The 18,234-nt window shown below is 40.1% G+C and overlaps 2 protein-coding genes across 2 annotated transcripts; both read left to right on the top strand.

Annotated features, from left to right (window-relative positions):
• The first annotated feature begins 1,060 nt into the window (after window positions 1-1,060).
• Window positions 1,061-2,884, top strand: LOC116176219 (myb-like protein U). The gene has a single exon (XM_031494699.1). It carries the CDS (start codon window positions 1,532-1,534, stop codon window positions 2,882-2,884), a length of 1,353 nt encoding a protein of 450 aa, XP_031350559.1. The 5' UTR covers window positions 1,061-1,531.
• Window positions 2,885-2,894: 10 nt separating this feature from the next.
• On the top strand, window positions 2,895-5,559 carry LOC116176218. Its single transcript, XM_031494698.1, has 3 exons — window positions 2,895-4,150; window positions 5,063-5,274; window positions 5,366-5,559. Exons 1-3 carry the CDS (start codon window positions 2,895-2,897, stop codon window positions 5,557-5,559), a joined length of 1,662 nt encoding a protein of 553 aa, XP_031350558.1.
• The last annotated feature ends 12,675 nt before the right edge of the window (window positions 5,560-18,234 follow it).

Here is an 18,234-nt window from a genome sequence, read left to right as displayed (position 1 = left end):
GATTCAAATCAACAATTAAGTAGACGGAGTATACAAATGTACAATAAATTAATGGGGTAACATAAGGAAGAACTTTACCCGAAATTAGTCTAAAGGAAGTAGTAATTGCAACTGCAACTAAAAAATGGAAAATGAATTTTAAACCAAATTGTGTAGCAAAGGACGAAAATGAATGAATAATGGTAGATCAGAACATGAAAAAAGAATAGGTTTGGAAGGAAATGAAATGGAACTTAAAGAAAAAAAATGTACGAGAAGAAACCAAACGAAAATTACAATGTAGCACTTGGTGAGTGGTGACAAAAGAGAAGTTTTTATCGTTTAAGTTAAAAGCTTCTCTCTTGCCTCAAATTTACGCTTATCGCTAAACCGCGTGTCTTTATATCTTCTATAGACTCATTGCAAGTATGGTCGTTCCTTTTAATTAAAGTAATTAATACAAAATGTTGTCGCATAAGTAAAAAACAAAAGCGAACGCGTTTGGGTTCGGGCCTATGTCATTGGCCGTCATAATCGAGAAGCGTCTCGTGACGGATAAGATGAATACTTGAAGCGTAAAGTCATACAGCGTGATAAGAGACTTCATAAAGCTAAATTAGCATTTCCACTGACAGGCAAGGTGTTAAATATTGTACCTGCCGGTTGAGGGTGACCGCCTTCTTGAATTTTTTAAAATGACAACGTAAGTCATGGCCCTCAAAATTAGGGTAATGAAGAAATTTCATTCACAAACATTGTAACAGTATTTCTGTACAGCTTATAAACTTTTATTTTTACGTGATTCAAGTGTCCAGTCTAAATGTAATCATGACTCCCAAGTATGAATGATGTAACTGAATGGGAATGCATTTAAAGGAGAATTGTTTATTTCAAGTTATTGTAGCTGAGTATGCATTTCAAAGATAGCTGCTATGACGCAGAAAGAAAATTAAATATAAGTAAATATCTCGACGTAAATAGAATTGCATTCATCGTATGTAAATAGATAAATTAGGGTACAAAACTGCATAGAAATAACGAGTATTAACGCAAAGGTCAAAGTCCGAGTCATTGTAAATAATTAATTGAGAGCTAGTAGAGCGATTCAAATCCGTCTATTCTCTACCGCTGCCAAAGTGTCAAAAGCTTAAGTCACGGGCGTTCAAACTATTTATACATGTGTGAGTTTGCGCGATAAAGCGAATTGAGGTCAGTGGATACTAAGTGAGACAGTATAAATACGGGGATTTCAAGCACCAGAAGGAGTTCGCGTCCGGTCTTCTAAGTGATCGATTCGTTTTCTAAGACCCGCCGAGTAACCAGTCCCGCAGAAGCCCAGCAGAGCCCGCAGAGCCGTCCCTGTTCCAAACAGCCGCGCGGAGCCGAGTCGGAGACCAACCGGTCTAAAGCTGCTGCGAGAAAGGTGAAATCAATTTATTTTTTTATTTCCGCTCTCGTAACCCATCCCTAGATTAGCCGCCTGTACCACCCATTACACACTCGGGGTGTTTCTGCACCCCGGTCATTATCTATTACCACTCAGAATCTTGCCATGGTTCGCCCTGGCTGTTCTGCACCCCGTCCCTCGGGACCTAAACAACCCGCTCCTCGTCCACCCAATCCCCCACAACAAAAACAACCTAAAACGAAAACCCAACTACTCAAACCTCCGCAGCACAAACCTTCTCAATTACCCCTCCCTCGAACTCCTCCGCCAACCCAGCTACCTCCCAACCCCGCATCTTACTCCACGACACTCCGCAAAGCCCCTACACCACCACCACCACCAGCACAATACACAGAATACACAGATCAGCAACTACACCCCGCCACACACAATCCTCCCACTCCACCACTTACTCAATCCGCCAAACGAACGCGTACCATTTCCACCTCCTCTTCCGGTTCCGCCATGTCCCACCACTCGATAACCCAAACCACAACCTATCGCTATTGCATTCGCAATATTCTCACCGCCATCACCTCCCAAAAACAACTGTACAACTCCATCCTCACCTTCAACCTCCCGCTTACGAACCTAAAATTCAACCACAACCAGTCAGCCCTTATAGAAACTAAACTCCCTGTTGCTTTCGACCTCTCCAAAAAACTCCAACACCTATTCGGCGATCCCAACGTATCCTTCACCCAACTATCCGGTCCAAAACCCCAAACCCACACCCCTAAACCACCATCTTTCTCCTGCGTCATCCGTAATGTCGACCGAGACATCACGGAATCCGAAATCCTGCAAGCCATCAATCTCCCCAGAATTACCCGCGCTCTGCGCATCATCTCCCGAGCGACCAACCTCCCCACCACCTTTGTACGGATCATTACAACCAGCAAATCCACCCTAGAACACCTCCTCCAACACGGTATCTGCATGTTCAGCAGACACTATCCCTGCGAACCGTCCCACATTCCAGACCCTACTCCTAAGTACTGCTCCCTATGCACCAAAATCGGCCACCTCTCCTCCGAATGCACTACCCGCGTCCAAATCTGTCCCTCCTGTGGTGAAAACCACAAACCCAACATGTGCAAACCCGACACCCAACCCAAATGCAATAACTGTTCCGGACCCCACCCCACCTATTCCTTTGAATGTACCAAACGCAAAGAAATCCCCAGCACTCCCGCCGAAGCAGCTCCACCCAAACCCGCCGACACCCAGTCCGTCTCCTCCGAATCCTCCGCACTACCAGAAACCGCCTACTACCTACGCCAAACCGACTTCCTACGAACCATAGCCCTTACCTTCATCCATCTTTTCCCCGACCGCCGTTCGGAGGTCATCCAAGCAATCGACCAAGCGTCCCAACCATTCCTTAACCGAAGAACCTGGGCATCCTTCTCCGGAAACGTGGTAGCGTTTTCCACTCCCTACATAGTTATTTCTTAATTCCGCAATCATGGATTTCGTCGTCGGTACCGTTAACTCCTGTGGCTTACGCCGCAAACGCCCCCTCATAAAAAACCTCCTGCACTCTGACCAAATTCAGATCCTCTCAATAACTGAAACCAAACTAACTTCCAACGCCGTCCTCTCTTTCAGAGACTACAAAACATTTCAAAAAAACAGTTCCCTCAGGGGAGCACGCGGAACGGCCCTGCTTATCAGGGACCGCTTTCCCTCCACTCCATTAACACTTCCGCCCCACCTTCAACACCTAGAATGTGTTGCCGCCACCGTCCACTTCCCCAACATCAATATCAGCTTCTTCAGTTTTTACAATCCACCCAATGACCCCCTCCCGGATGACCTATTTCGGTATATCTCCACACTCCGCCACACCGTGTTGCTGGGGGATCTTAACTCCCGAAACACCCTCTTCGGCGATTCCACCTGCAACCCCAACGGCATTATTCTCGCCAACCACCTAATAACCCTTCCTATCTGTCGTGTTAACAACACCACCCCAACCTTTGTCTCGCACAACGGAACTTCTATTGTCGACCATATCATTTTCACCGAACCCCTCTTCCGCTACATCGACGCCAACTGCTTCCTAGGCACCACAATCACCTCCGATCATCTTCCTTTGCTTGTCCGCACGAACTTCAGCCCGCCCCCTGCTCTTCCGCCCACGGTGATCTATAAAAAAGACTTTTCCAGAGCCAACTGGAAAGTTTTTGCCCAACACATCACCGAAAACATTCAGCCACACCCTTCTCTCGAAACACCACAAGACGTCGACTCGGCAGTCGACACACTTACCACCACCATTTCCGATGCAGTCTCCATCGCCGTCCCTACGAAACCCCATCATCTCTATCGCCAGAAGCTCCCTGATAGGATACTTAATCTCATTAGGGAGAAGAGGCGAGTGTTCCGTCAATACCTACGATCCCGTGACGCCGCGCTCAAGACACAATACAACAGACTGAACTCCCTAATAAGACGAGAAACGACACGACTAACTGAAGAGAACTGGGTCAGGGTGACTTCCGCTCTGGACTACAGAGACGGACGTCGATACTGGCACCAGTTCAACGTACTGACCGGCAACAGAAAAATCCAACGAACCCACCTAACAGACCAAGGAGGCAACATAGTATCCACAGACAAAGACAAGGCAGATTTATTTGCCAGACACCTACAAGAAGCCTTTCAATCACCCGACCTTCCCAACTACGATCTCGAGTTTAAGCTGGCGGTTGAACAGCGGTTAGCTTATTTTCGGGATCAAGACGTCCCTCAACAACCTCCTGACGATCCCCTCCTTCAGCCAATACCCCCCCCAAACAATTGTCGACACTATCAAAAGTGGATGCAATTCAGCACCCGGACCGGACAACATAAACAGACTGATACTACGCCACCTTCCTCCCTCCGCAATCACATTGCTATCCACCATCTACAACCGCTGCATCCAACTCCCATACTTTCCAGCACCCTGGAAATCCTCATCCATAGTCATGATCCCAAAACCACAAGCAGATACCACCAGAGCATCCTCTTACCGACCCATATCTCTCTTAAACTGCATCGGAAAAACCCTCGAACAAATTATGGCCCAACGATTAAGACACCATCTGGAGACTAGCAATCTCCTACCTCCCGCACAGTTTGGTTTCAGACCCCTTAGATGCACCCAAGATCCTCTCCTTAAACTGCAATCAGAGATTGTCAGATCCTTCAACAACGGCAACTGCACTCTCGCAATTTTCCTAGATATCAAACAAGCCTTCGACTCTGTCTGGCACGCCGGACTAATCCACAAGCTCCGCTCCCTGAATATCCACGATAAAATGACCAAATTCCTGCTATCATACCTTTCCAATCGAACTGCCAGAGTAAAAGTTGCCAGTGAACTATCCGATCCATTCACACCCCTCGCAGGGGTTCCCCAAGGCTCACCTCTCGCTCCCCTTCTTTACATCATATATACTAACGACACACCACAACCAGGCAACGCCAAAACCAGTTGTACACTATTCGCAGATGACACTGCCTTTTGGACAACAGACCGCACCAGCACAAGAGCCACACGCACACTGAACGACACTCCCACACGACATGGGCCAATCGCTGGAGAATCCAGTTAAATCCCGAGAAAACACAAACAATACTCTTCAGACACCCCGACTACAGTAAAAACCCACGACAACAACACGAAGACGTTCACCTATACCTGAACAACACACCGCTACAGCTCACAAACCGAATCAAGTACTTGGGAGTTCATCTCACAAGTACGTTGAATTGGAACCACGACCTAACGCTCACACTAGACAAAGTTAGGAAACGCATACAACTACTGAGCGCCCTTCGGGGTCGCATCAACGGATGTGACCCCAGAACGCTCCAACACACTTACAAAACGTACATCAGACCACTCATCGATTACCGAGCCCCCCTGTACTGCACCCTCTCCTCTAGTCAACGACACCAAATCGCCGCCTGCGAACGCAATATCTTACGGAAAATACACAGACTCGATCCACGCCACCCTTCCGACCTTACCATCGAACACGCAAACATACAACCTATCACACACAGACTCGCATCCCTACAAACAAGATTTGCACAGCGCAGGGTCCACGGCGACACCCAGCCCACCAAAGATATCCTAAAGATCCCTTGCAATAAATCCGCCACAGGATGTCCCCTTCCCCGAAAACCCAAAAGGAAATTCAAATTCCCTCCCGTACTCCTAACCCAACTACTCGAAGACCTACCCCAGGAATTCGAAGAGCTCATTGACAACGCCCCTTACACCATCCGGTAACGCAAACCATACTAAAAAAACCAAAAAGAAACATTTACTGCCTTCTCTTTTTTTCTTTTTCAGATGACACACGTACCGGAATCCAACACCAACAACACCACCCTCACCAATCCTACACCGAACGAGAACCGACCGCGAACTCTACCACCCCCTCGAGAACGACGACGCGCAATGCACCAAGGACACGAGCCGATACCTGCACAATATAGAATAGATAAATCGCACGCATTGTAAATACATTTCATACATCACGTACTAACCAAGGGCTGAAGAGGACACAAGTCCTGAGCAGTCCGCCATTCATCTAATACTAACAATTAATGTATCATATACCTATAAGATGTAAATAAACGTATTTTGATTGATTGATTGCACCAGAAGAGAGTTGCCCGTCGCCGTTTTCCGGAGCAACATCTATGTCAGTCGCGCCCGTAAATTATAAGCGCGAAGATTAATAAAGCGTTAAGGCGACTTTTATAAGAAAAGCAAGCAAAAGAACCGAGTGAAATAATCTCCATCGAGCCAGCGTAGGAGACGAAAACGTTTCTTCCCAGCGCGCCGAAGAAAATTGGAAATTTACGAAATTACAGAAGACAAGGATTCCGTTGTCGGTACGTGCGCAATCCAGCTGGAGAGTACCAAACTGCGATCAAGATAAACCAGCCTGCCTGTGATTGGTCCAGCTCAAAAGCGAATAGCAACCTGCAGTGGGCGGTCTGAATTCATTCGACTTCCACATCGATCGTGCGACAAGTGATCTCCAAGTCCTGGTGCACTTATGAACTCGAGGTATTTGTAGACAATAATTCGTTGTAGTTCGCCTCGTTGTCGATTAATTATTTCGTTGTAGTTTGCCTCGTTGTCGATTTATTATGTCGTTGTAGGCTTATTATTATTACAATTCACATAATAAATACATATTTTCCTTTATATACAGTGACTTTTTGTGTATGAATGAGTTAACTTTATTTTCACAGGAGTGTGTACCGCCTCACCCCCATTTCTTTTAATATGTGTTACTTACAGATAAAAGGCGATTTCTAAGACAAAAAGAACCCAACAGGTATTAATAAAGATTATTGATTTTTATTCATTTATCCTTTCCCCTCTCCTTGAGGCCAGAAGAATTATCGACTGAAGCTAGCCGGCGCCCAACAACCCGTAATGTTTATAGGAAGAACCACCCCCAAATAAAGGATTTTAAGAAGAGACGGTAAAGAGAGTTTGAAAGTAACCAGCCGGTTACAACATGCATAACAGTAATGCCTCATTGAAGTCCGTAAATCAATATTGGAAACTGTTTCAGCATGAGCGCCTTGTTCCATTACTTTATAGCAACCTCGTATACTTACTGTTAATGGCCTTTGCCTAATAAAATAATTTGGATCTGCAATAGAATACTGACATTATCGTTAAAGTCGTCGGCTCCTAATTTGATGGGTCACAATATTAATAAACATCTCGTGATTAATATATAACGTTAGGAATTATAAATTATTGTAGTTTCCACCATTTCAGTGTAAAATTTAATCAAATTTGAGTAGGATCGAGCACCAATCCTAATCACTGACATATCCGAATTCAATCTCTCAGGTCCCTAATAGCAGGATTTTATCCCTTATATTTCGCCGACATGCCAATTCCAGTTATCATGCGAAGTATAATATTCAAATTTCAGAGAAAAGTTACTTGCAAACCAGTCGGCGCAATTATTGGCATTTATACTATTTTGTTTATTGGTTTCTGAGGCAAATCACTTTTTGTCATTATAAACGAGAAAGTGAAAATTTAGAATAATCCTTTTATTTCCTTAGAAAAACAGTCCCACGTTGACCATTTTCGTATTGGAATAAACGGAAGATGAATACCCAGCTTTGCGCTCGAGATTCTTAATATTATTCAGCGTACAGTAACGCCTTACAGCAACAAGAGAAATTTAAAAATCGAACGAATATCTGAGTTCCTCTTATGGCAGAAGAGAAATGGTTGAAAGCGTACCTACAAAGGAAATAAAAAGGAGCCATAAAAAGGTTTAATTTTTACTGTTTCCGGCAATAGATCTCGCTATCTCTCGGTTTCATGAATTAAGCTTTGTAATTGTGAATTATGACCCTAGCAGAAGCTGCTATCAATACGCTCACTGATTTATTATTAGGTTAATTATTCCTTTGGTAGTAACATTTTCAGCTTCAAACCGTGCGGCAAAAATTAGGATAATTGGCGGAATAAATCCCGTGCATCTCGCTATTAATTTCCACCATTAAAAGCTATTAGTTTCGCTCCTATACATGAAGCTGCGTGCTCATTTCCCAAAGGTAGGTACTCGTTCCAGTAATGCAATAGAAATGTTTGGATAAAAAGCTAAGATGAATATGAATTACAAAAAAAAGGTTACAATTGCAAAAGTTAATCTGCTTCTTATTGTCTCGTCTATTTGGGCCTTTTGTTCTGTGTAACAATGGGTAGACAAACTTTGGAACGTTCGCTTAGATTCTCAACGATAATCCTTTAGATACTACAGAACTGTTCTTTTCTAAAAGTCAACTGTGTAAGCAAGCATAAAGAAAGCTATTTATATGTCTGAAGCTTTCCTAGTCTCAAATAAATTACGAGGTCGCAAAGTCGAGAGGACGTTCTCCAAAATCAACGGATTTCCTGCAGTTTGTTTCAGATATGAGTCCACCTCTAGTAAAAACCTGATTGTCGTATATACAGTGACATTTATTACAAAGTAGACATAGAGATTTGCGTGTATTGTTTTTCCCTATGTCTCCCTTTAAATGACAAAATCTCTTAATTAATTAATTTGAATATTGTTTCTTTGGTTTCCGTATATTTATATTGGTTCTTGTGCCATTTATTCTCATGAAAAATAAGTTGATATTTTCAATCGGTATAGTGTCGGTAACAGTAACAGTAACAGCGAAAGGAGCGTAAGAGATTTATTTTCTGTGAATCCAAAGCAACAATATTCAAATGAATTCATATGGCATTTATTAAGGATCCTCAGGTCCTTTATAATTTTATATTGTCGTCCGTCCGTCCGTGTGCGCTCTAACTCTAAAAGTGTTCGATTGTGTTGAAATTTGGTATACAGGTACTTTGGACATTAAGGACGGACGTTATTGATTTTCAGGAAGCTGGTTCAACAGGAACAAAAGTTATAGGACTTGGAGTGAATCGGGAACAGGAAAAACTGCGGGCTCAATATAATAGAAATCAACATATTTCATTCCCTATGTCATGTATCGAGTTCAGACTTTCGCTACATTATTCCCTATGACTCTTAGATGTGTAACAATTCTAGATAACTCTTCTCTGTGGTATAGGTCGAAAGTTTTAGAGCAAAATGTATCCAAAATAATACTTTATACATGAATTTCGAGTTTTAAATGGTTTCAAACGCATTATCTTGATGCTGAAAGGGTACATCAAGTGCACATTTGATAACTGCATGTGTGTAATTCAAAGATGTGAAATTATTTTTCTGAGGTCACATCGATTTTGATCAAAACATGTCAAAATCGTTATTTATGCACCAAGAACGTTGGGAAAAAGATCAAGAGCATTATCTCAATGACCAAAACATGAATTTGATCTATTTTTGGCGACCACATGGATTTTGATCTAAACATGTCAAAATCGTTATTTATTCACCAAGATCGTTGGGAAAAAGACCAAGAGCATTATCTCAATGCCCAAGACATGAATTTGATGTATTTTGTAAGATTAAAATAAATTATCGTTAAAAGTGATTGTTATACTGAGGATCCTTCGATATTTCGTTGTATCGGTTTATTTGTTTTAAGAAGTTACTTTAGATGCATAAAATTAGGCGGCCTTCAGAAGGGACTTTGTTATTAAAAAGCAGACATAGAGAAAACGATACACGTAAATCCCTATGTCTACTTCTTAATAAATATCACTATATAATGTGACTCAATAAACATTAATGGCAGTTACATTTTGGTATGTCCTTTCTGATTGTATAAACATTTTTATGTCTTACTAACCTATCATAGCACATTTTATATCTGTGATACGCGGGCATAAAGTACCACTTTATTCCCTAGGGCATTAAGTATCACCATAGTAACTTATTTATACTTAATGACAAAACGAACAAATATTTGCTGGTCATTGAAAATTAGAAACGTCAATTATTAATTGTCATTACCTACTAAATCACAAGATTGGCCTTATTTCGTATAGTTTCTGGAACTTCTTGCTCATTCACGATGAATTGAATTATTTAAAATTACGTTTGGATGGTTTTAATCACATTAACAAATTCGAACCACGCATACTCGATCAAACATAATGAATTATTTTGTAAACGAATTTTGACGAAGAAAACTATTTGTAAAACATAAAATTGTGTATGTACCTACCACGGGCATATACTGATGTTTATACTCTCGGGCGACTAAAAAGCTCTCGGGCCATAGGCCCTCGAGCTTTTTAACTCGTCGCCCTCGAGAATATAAACATCACTATTATGCCCTTAATACATAAATAACTATTACAGAAGGGGTGTACACCTACGTCTAACCGAGAGTTAAATTTTACTCGAAATCGTATGGCAGGAGTCATTATCGACATTCTCAATGTGACAGGTGCGGCGAGAAAAGTGACAAGGGTGACCGGTAAAGTGACAGGCGGCAGCAAGAGTAGTCTGGTACAGTTTTACTCCCACTGGCATGCAAACTAAAACATAAAGTAGGCATGAAAATGAAGGTTTCATGACGATTTTTGGTAAAGGGATTTATTGCCCATTGTGATATTTCTGTGAAGTTTCCTTTCGTGCAGTGTTACTGATACGCTTCATTGAACACGCATTTGCGGATATATTTACAAGCTTTTAAGCCCGTTGGTTATGTATTTTATGACTGCGCAACATCGAAAATTTCTTTTAGACTTTTTCATTTTCCCACTTTCCCAATAGAAGTCATTAAAAAAATATTTTTAAACTGTTCAACTTATGCTTATGCACCACCAACAACTTGAATGTAGATAAATTCCTTTGCACTTGCTATAAACGTTTGGGGTCCCATTATGGCCCTTACATCTCCTTTACGAATGTAACTATATGTCAGTTTCTGATCCGTATTGTATGCTGGAAACTCAATTGTACATACATATAAAGAGAAACGTGAAGCAACATAGTTGAAACGCCGGATCGAATGTGGGATTTTAATTATAATAAGGTGGATGAAAGTAATTTTATGTTCCTCACTTGACTATTACTTTGGTCAATAGCTGGAAACATCGTCCGAAGCTCATGTTTTCAAGTTATTTATAGTTTATTGATACTTAATTGAAACGTTGGTGTACAGTGAGCGATTAACACATAGTTACATTGCATTTATTTTGATCGATCTTTCCATATTTTCTACAACAGAGCATTGGATTAGACGAGATCGCAGCCCGGCATACGATAATGGTACTGTGTAGGAACCTACATCATAACGAATGCTAAAGTAATTAGGTATTACATAATGCCTTCGCTAATGAAAATGTACAGATAACAATCTTCCCTTTTACGGACATGGGAATGTAATAAGTACGTCGTAAACTTGCAGGTTACCCCACTAGCAAAACTTTTTACGAACGTGTTAATGCCTCGATGGTGAAAAGATTTCTAGGAAATTAACAATTTAAGTACAGATATAATTTTGTACGAATTCTGAAAGATCTACATCGTTATAAAGTTAAATTTGTTTTCATTTGAATCGATATTAAGTTTGACGCTAAAGTGTTTTATTAACGCTCAAGATATTCGCGTTAACCTGTATTCGTCTCAATATTTAAAGTAGAACTGAAATTTTCTCAAAGTACGCCAGTGATTAAGGTCGTTTATAGAGCAAACACAAAAGCGCATATTTATTCTAAGTTAATAGAGAACCTAACCGAAGACTTTAATTAAAAGTTTCTTTATTAACTTTTCATAATGCTTAACGAGATACAAATACACACCATTCTTTACTTTTCAGATCAAGACGTTACGCTCATGCCGCAACGAAACGGGAGAAAATAATGAAACCTTCCATAATCGTTTTGTTATCTAAATTCTTCTTGCGAGCTTTTTTGAGGTTAATGAGTGTGGTTTTCCGATGTGATCTAGAGCAAGTGCGCCAGATACGTATTTGGGTCACTGCCAAATTGTCAGGAGAAATTTTTGTTATATAGTTGGCAGGTTTCTTAACTCCATTAAAAATAACAGAAAATAAACCCTTTTGAATTTAAACGCTTGCTTGTTTGTTCGCGAATCGAAACGCTTTATGAGATTTGCGAGATGGGAATTGCCCCGAGCTTACATTCTTTTCAAAATAAGCAGAAAACTGTTATAAATTACGATGGAGGAGGTGAAGCAGACTGGTGTTACCAAACATTCCCAAAGGGCCAGTAACGCTTTAGTAGGGGCAAAATGCGGATATCCGCGATAAGATTGGGAAATTACTAGTACGCCATCATCTATTTTATGAAAAGCGTGCCAATGTCAAACGGCGATGTAGGAAATGAATCACGTCTTGACTTAGCGAAATTTCACGTGTTTCGTAAACAGTTTTAAAGGCCCTTTAACTGACGAAAGACGCCTCGTAGCACTTACGGTTCGATAAAAATCTAATGACAAAGTGTAAGGGAAATTTATTTATAACACTCCATGGAGAGATGTTCATGTCACTGTACCCAAATTGAATTCTTTCTGAGAGCTTTTAAGTTAATGTCTTCCAACAGGTGATCCAAGACTAATTGAAAGACAACATTTTTTTAGTATACATGTAAATTTACCTCGAAATTTACTCACTATTAATATGTCGCATCCTAACGTCCATTAAGACTAATTGGTACTTTGATGAGTCAGAGGGTAAGGTTAAGTGATTATTATACTACTCGCATTCCCACAGACTTTCTGGATGATAGTGATAGGATCCTAGATCTTATGTTGCGTCTTGTAGTACTTTTAAGTTACAATTTAGTGCCTCGGTAATTAGGAAGCATATGTCTGTTCCAGAATAGTCCACTGGTATTTTATGGTTTTTCATGGAAGAATTAAAAGGTTATTTTTCATAGCTCATCATTTTATCAAACTAATCTGCCCCATATCGAAAGATAGGCTCGTGGTCTTTTCAAAATTGTTGGTTCCTACCACAGAATGGAGCCTCCGGCTTTCATGAATAATTACAAACCGAGTCTTTCTTATTGTTACCAACTAACTGCCTTTCATGCCTTAATCTAAGTATAAGATACATATTACGCGTTCGCATAAAAGCTGATTGAGGGTAATACAACCGAATGTTACCCGTTTTTAAATTATCGTGGTAGCAAAACACCGTGTCAGGTTTCTTGTTTCAGACATTCAGTTTTTGTTTGATTAAACGAACGTAGACAATGGTTCCGAGGGTTCTCACACTTATTTAGGTTGGATGCCTACTAGGCATGTTCTACACTACTTGCACCACCTCTACAGCTAAACCCGACAGCCCACAACGTCACCGACGGGCCATCTTTTGTGCCAGATTTTACTGATTTTGTATGCCATTTTACCGCCATCTTATGTTAGTAAGTGTGAATTCGTATGTGTAGAGGTATGCCCACTTCCTTTTCGTCGACTGAACCCTTAACCTTCGTTAAACTACGAACACACGGATAAGTGGCAGTACTCAAGGTCAATTGGCTACAGAAACGCGAACTGATATTAAAGGTGGAAATGACCTGCTCTGAATTTAAGTTCAATTCTGGCCTCACTTCCCACTGCAGTAAACTTTTTACAACTACCCCAAACCAGCACACTTTTCTTGGAAGTATTCCAATTTATGTTACTATGTGCAAGGGCAAAGGGCCACGAAAACCATCCACAATCTCTTGTCCAGCTAGCGCAATGTTAACTCGGGTTTTCATCAAACCTTTCTAGGGAACGTCCAGCTTCCGCAACGACGAAAAGCTCGATATTGACGTAGATTTTATCAACTTTAGGAATCAGCAAAGCAAACTTAACTGCCTTCTAAAGTTCGGAGAATTAATTAACACATTTGTAATTAACACTTGATGTAATTCTATATAAAATAGAAACAGTTAACCTGAAAACTTTTCTTTCAGTCGTAATGTGGGCTCGATTAAACACAATACTAATCATTTAGAGATTAAACAAACTTATTCGACGTAAATCAATCAAATATAAGCTAAAAGAAAAATAGGCGCTGAGAGCCCTAAAAACAATTCCACGCAAAAAGCGATCGATAGAACAATACGATCGATAGAAAATACATACAAGATCGTCAAATTCGAACTTTCCGTTACTTCTTTTCGACGGGTTGGATTTTTACTCGCGCCTTTAATTATGGCGGCGCAACATTTTCGATGGTAAGCGATCCTCTAAAAATTGGTTTACACCCCCCTCCTGGTGGTGCGCGGTACTCGAAAAAAAGAAAAAAGAAGTTCAAAAATAGGACGAAATACGACGTTATGGAATCGCATCGGGGATGGTAGGTAAGTTTTTAGGAAATCGCCGATGTCTTTCCTCTGACGTTATTTTCGCACCTTCGCACCCCTCCACGAACCCCCCTGTACACGATACTTTTTTGTCGTTTTGGAATTGTTCCGAAACTCCGAGTGTTAAAACGATGCCGTTTTTTACCTTTTTTATTCGGACCCTCCGACTCCACACCCCCCCCCCCCCTTCACCGGCACATAAATGACACTTCTCATACTTTGTGTACATGCGCTAGGAGCGGCGGCGCACCCACCGAAGCTGAGCGAGGTCTTCTTTGTGTTTTAATGTGGCGAAATCGAGCACCTTGTTAACGGTCCTACACAAGGGTGAGACTAGGTGGCATTTACATTCGGGTTTATGTTAGCCTCCTCTTCCTCCTCTATTTACTATTATATGGCACTTTTTTCATATTTTGTAGTGGTCGGATTTGCGATGCGATGCGATTTTTTACATTGGTTCTCTATCTATATCAATTGGTCAAGTTTTAGAATCGAATTGCCTATAAATGCATGCGCCAAAGTGAAAAATGATAAATAATTGGTGTAAAATTGAGACAGAGTCCAATATAGATTACACCCCATACCTGAAAACATAAATAAAAAATCTTTGGCGGAATTTGTGCGAAATATGTATACTCACTCTAGCGGAGTCTTAAGAAGTAGCATTTATTAAGAACCTATGCCACGAGATTGACTAAAAAGGGACTATCAATACATTAGCCATTTTTTGAGTCGAATCGCACCGAAAATTCCAACGACACTTAAGAAACAGTCTCTTAACAATCAAGAAAAAGAAATTACACAAATGTTGCTTTTTGATGGTGGAACATTTTTCTTTAACGGGTACTGGAAAAGGTTTCATCTAAACGATAACCACACGATATATACAACCGTCTGATTAAACTTCGAAACTTAATATACGCTTCTGGGAAGGCTAAGAGCCCTGCAATAATACGCTTAAATGCGGAAAAACTGTACCGACGTTGATTAGTAAAACAATAAGCGACTACGTAAAAAACGTAAAAAAAAACTAAACAAGCAAAAATTGACGTCCGTCTCTTATATGTAAAACAATGTCCCTTTATTTTAGAAATCCCCCTTCACTTTTTTATCAAACGAATGCGTCGTCTTGGAATACTGGGCACCTGTGTTAAACACTTCCGCGGTAATACGTCCTTATCTTGAAACTGATTAGCTTACGTCAAGATAACAATTTTTTTTAGTCTATGATCGGGTGTCTTTTTGCAAACCCTACGCAATTATTTCCAGATGTTTAAATATAATAAAATTGAACAAAAAAATAGAGAATAAGGTGATAATGTGCCCAACAGACTCACAACGACCTCCTTTCTTGCTGACAGGCCAATATGTTCATTTAGAACAGATTTAAAGCGAATTTAAAAAGTAAAGAAATATAATGTTTAAAAATAACAAGGAAATGCACACAAAAAACTGGTCTGAAAATTTAGATCAATTAAGCGGGCTTCTAATGAAACAACTCACAACTGGTTCGGATGCAATTGACCGAAACTCATTTAATTAGCTATTGCTAATCACACAAGCTTAATTTTCCAGATTAAAATTATTGAAATTCGGTAGCCCATTAAGGGCCCGTTGTTACCTGGAGTTTCGGATCAATCGCAACATATCTGCGATAATGAAATAAACTGCAGCTTCAATGCTCGTTTTAAATTAACATAAAAGACTTGAAAATACTTGTAATTCTGCGTCTAATAATTACTTCGCGGAGCTGAAATTCTAAATATTAATTTCATCAATCCTTCCGCAGGACGAGGCTTGTCGGATGCTCCAGAAATAATTTAGATACCTCTACGGGAACAATTATAAAACTGATTAATTATATACGGCAGCTAATTTCCGTACCTGCCGTTACACTGTTTTACAATTTAAAATAAATAAATAGTTGCGGAACAACACTTTTCGTAGCGAAGCGCTCCTAGATACCGGGAGTTCAATAACGCTGGCAGCGGTCATCTATGTACGGTGTGTTCATAAATTCCCGTATCAAAACTGAGTGCTTCGTTACACTACAGGTAAGTTCGTGTAGGTGGAAACGGTTGTTCACTTCATATGATTCTTAATAACATAGTTTCATACGTGTATACAATATTATATATTGCTGTGTGACTGCTGGCCCAGTATGACCCACACTAAACATACAAAATACCAACATTTCACGCAGAAAAGTCATAAAACCTCGATTTACAAATAAAAGTTAATTGCATTGCTTGCTCAGACCTCACAAGGCTCTAAATATGCTGGGTACGTAAACACATGTGAAAAACTTTAAAAGCAATTACAAGGACCTAATTGAGCTCCATCTTTCCCAAATACTACCTAAATTGGATCTAGCTGAAAGAGATTTATTGTTAAGATGCGAGCGACATCCAGGATAGGACCGTGTCAATGTTGAACAAAAAGCCCATTCCCGTAAGGGGCTTTAACTTAATTAAATTTTAAGTTAATTATTTTTTATTTTACATAAATTAGCCCTAAAAATTTTAAAAGTAAGAGTGGTTAGTATAACAATACGGCATCCCTTACAATGTGACACCCATCTCAGGGAAAAAAAGAAAGGGTGGTGCATTAGCCGCGAGGAAAAATTATTTCCACATGCGAAAACATAAACAATAAACATGTTCAGTGTGGATAAATGACCCGATGTGTTTTACGAAAGATTACAATATATCATTCTACTTCTTCAATTAGATTTCTTTGGGAAATCCAATCAACTCGTGTACTCAAAGTTGAGAGAATATTGGCATAGGAACTTCGATCGAACGATAAATTTACATTAACAACCCGAGATTCCAAAGTCTGCATGCAAAATGGGCACTTACAATACGTATACTCATAGTATCGATTTTCATATGGTGATATTCTTTTTTTAGCTTAACGTAATGTTGCTTTTGCGCTGGATTAGACTCCTCGTAATTGTCATTGGCGGAAGTATGCGCATCTGTCAAATTCTCAAACCTAAATGCGTCGGTAAATTGAAATTTAAAATATATTCCACATCGACTGTATCCAAATGAAAATCTGGCGACCCCACTTCACTCGGAATTAATTTATCCGCTATTCGTTTTTATAGTGGAATTCAGCATGTAGTGCGGAGATAAAGGTATACAATTTGTGCGCATTTAAAATCCATGACAAAAAATTGTCGAGTTTGCAATTAACGGATAACGAGATGATGTATTTTTTAATTGGGTTCGGTTCCCCTCTTCTGTTAGTTTTTTAAATAATGGCCTCCGCGAATTCCCGATGAACAATAATTTGGAGAGATATTTAATACTTAACCTCAGTACAACACACAAATTTCCAAATTAAACGTTCGTTTCGGAAGCATATAAAAACCCTAACGACTGTTTAAATTTGCAAATTGTTTCCACTAATGAACTTTATGAACGGCAAATGTACTTGCCAGTTGCAGATGAGCCCGAAAAGCGTTGTTTGTGGGAAACTGATGCATTCATCATATAGCGGATACGACACAATAGTGCTAATCGGTTTGTATTCACGGTGATATTCATGTTTCAAGTGAGTTCATACTTGCATTGATCTCAGTAATTTATGTCGGTGTAGCTTCTAGTTCCCAATTTCTCACAGATTTTTAGATTCAGTAGCGCAGCATATTCGACGGCGGTCTTTCAAGCGTCTAAGGAAAGTATACAGAGTTTCGGTTTTTTGATTCATTAATTTCCTAAGACTTATAGAAGATTTGCCTTAAAAATGTGTATTAGCCATCATATAGATGCGCCAATCACTACGGTTCGAAAAAACGGCCACTGAACTACGCAAAAAAATCCGTGCGTTTCCTATGAGATTGTAATCCGAGATCACCTCCTTCCAGTAAGAGTCAGAAAATTCATGGGGGCCCCAATTTCACAACGTTGAAGTGCTCAAAGGGGAGATTTAGGTGGCAGGTAAATAAGGTAAACCGAATTTGTGTATTTCTATTTCAATACGGACGGAAAATTTTGAAAGTTTAAACTTGAAAGAATTT

The sequence above is a fragment of the Photinus pyralis genome, unplaced genomic scaffold (genome assembly GCF_008802855.1).
Source record: "Photinus pyralis isolate 1611_PpyrPB1 unplaced genomic scaffold, Ppyr1.3 Ppyr1.4_LG7, whole genome shotgun sequence".
Lineage (NCBI taxonomy): Eukaryota > Metazoa > Arthropoda > Insecta > Coleoptera > Lampyridae > Photinus > Photinus pyralis.
This window is presented reverse-complemented; position numbering and strand designations above follow the sequence as displayed.

Bases quoted from the DNA above. Each gene is read 5' to 3' on its own strand.
- LOC116176219 (XM_031494699.1), top strand. From the start codon at position 1,532: ATGGTTCGCCCTGGCTGTTCTGCACCCCGTCCCTCGGGACCTAAACAA.
- LOC116176218 (XM_031494698.1), top strand. From the start codon at position 2,895: ATGGATTTCGTCGTCGGTACCGTTAACTCCTGTGGCTTACGCCGCAAA. The intron at 4,151-5,062 runs GTTAGCTTATTT...AATACTCTTCAG, and splicing joins AAGCTGGCGGTTGAACAGCG to ACACCCCGACTACAGTAAAA. The intron at 5,275-5,365 runs GTGACCCCAGAA...CCTCTCCTCTAG, and splicing joins TCGGGGTCGCATCAACGGAT to TCAACGACACCAAATCGCCG.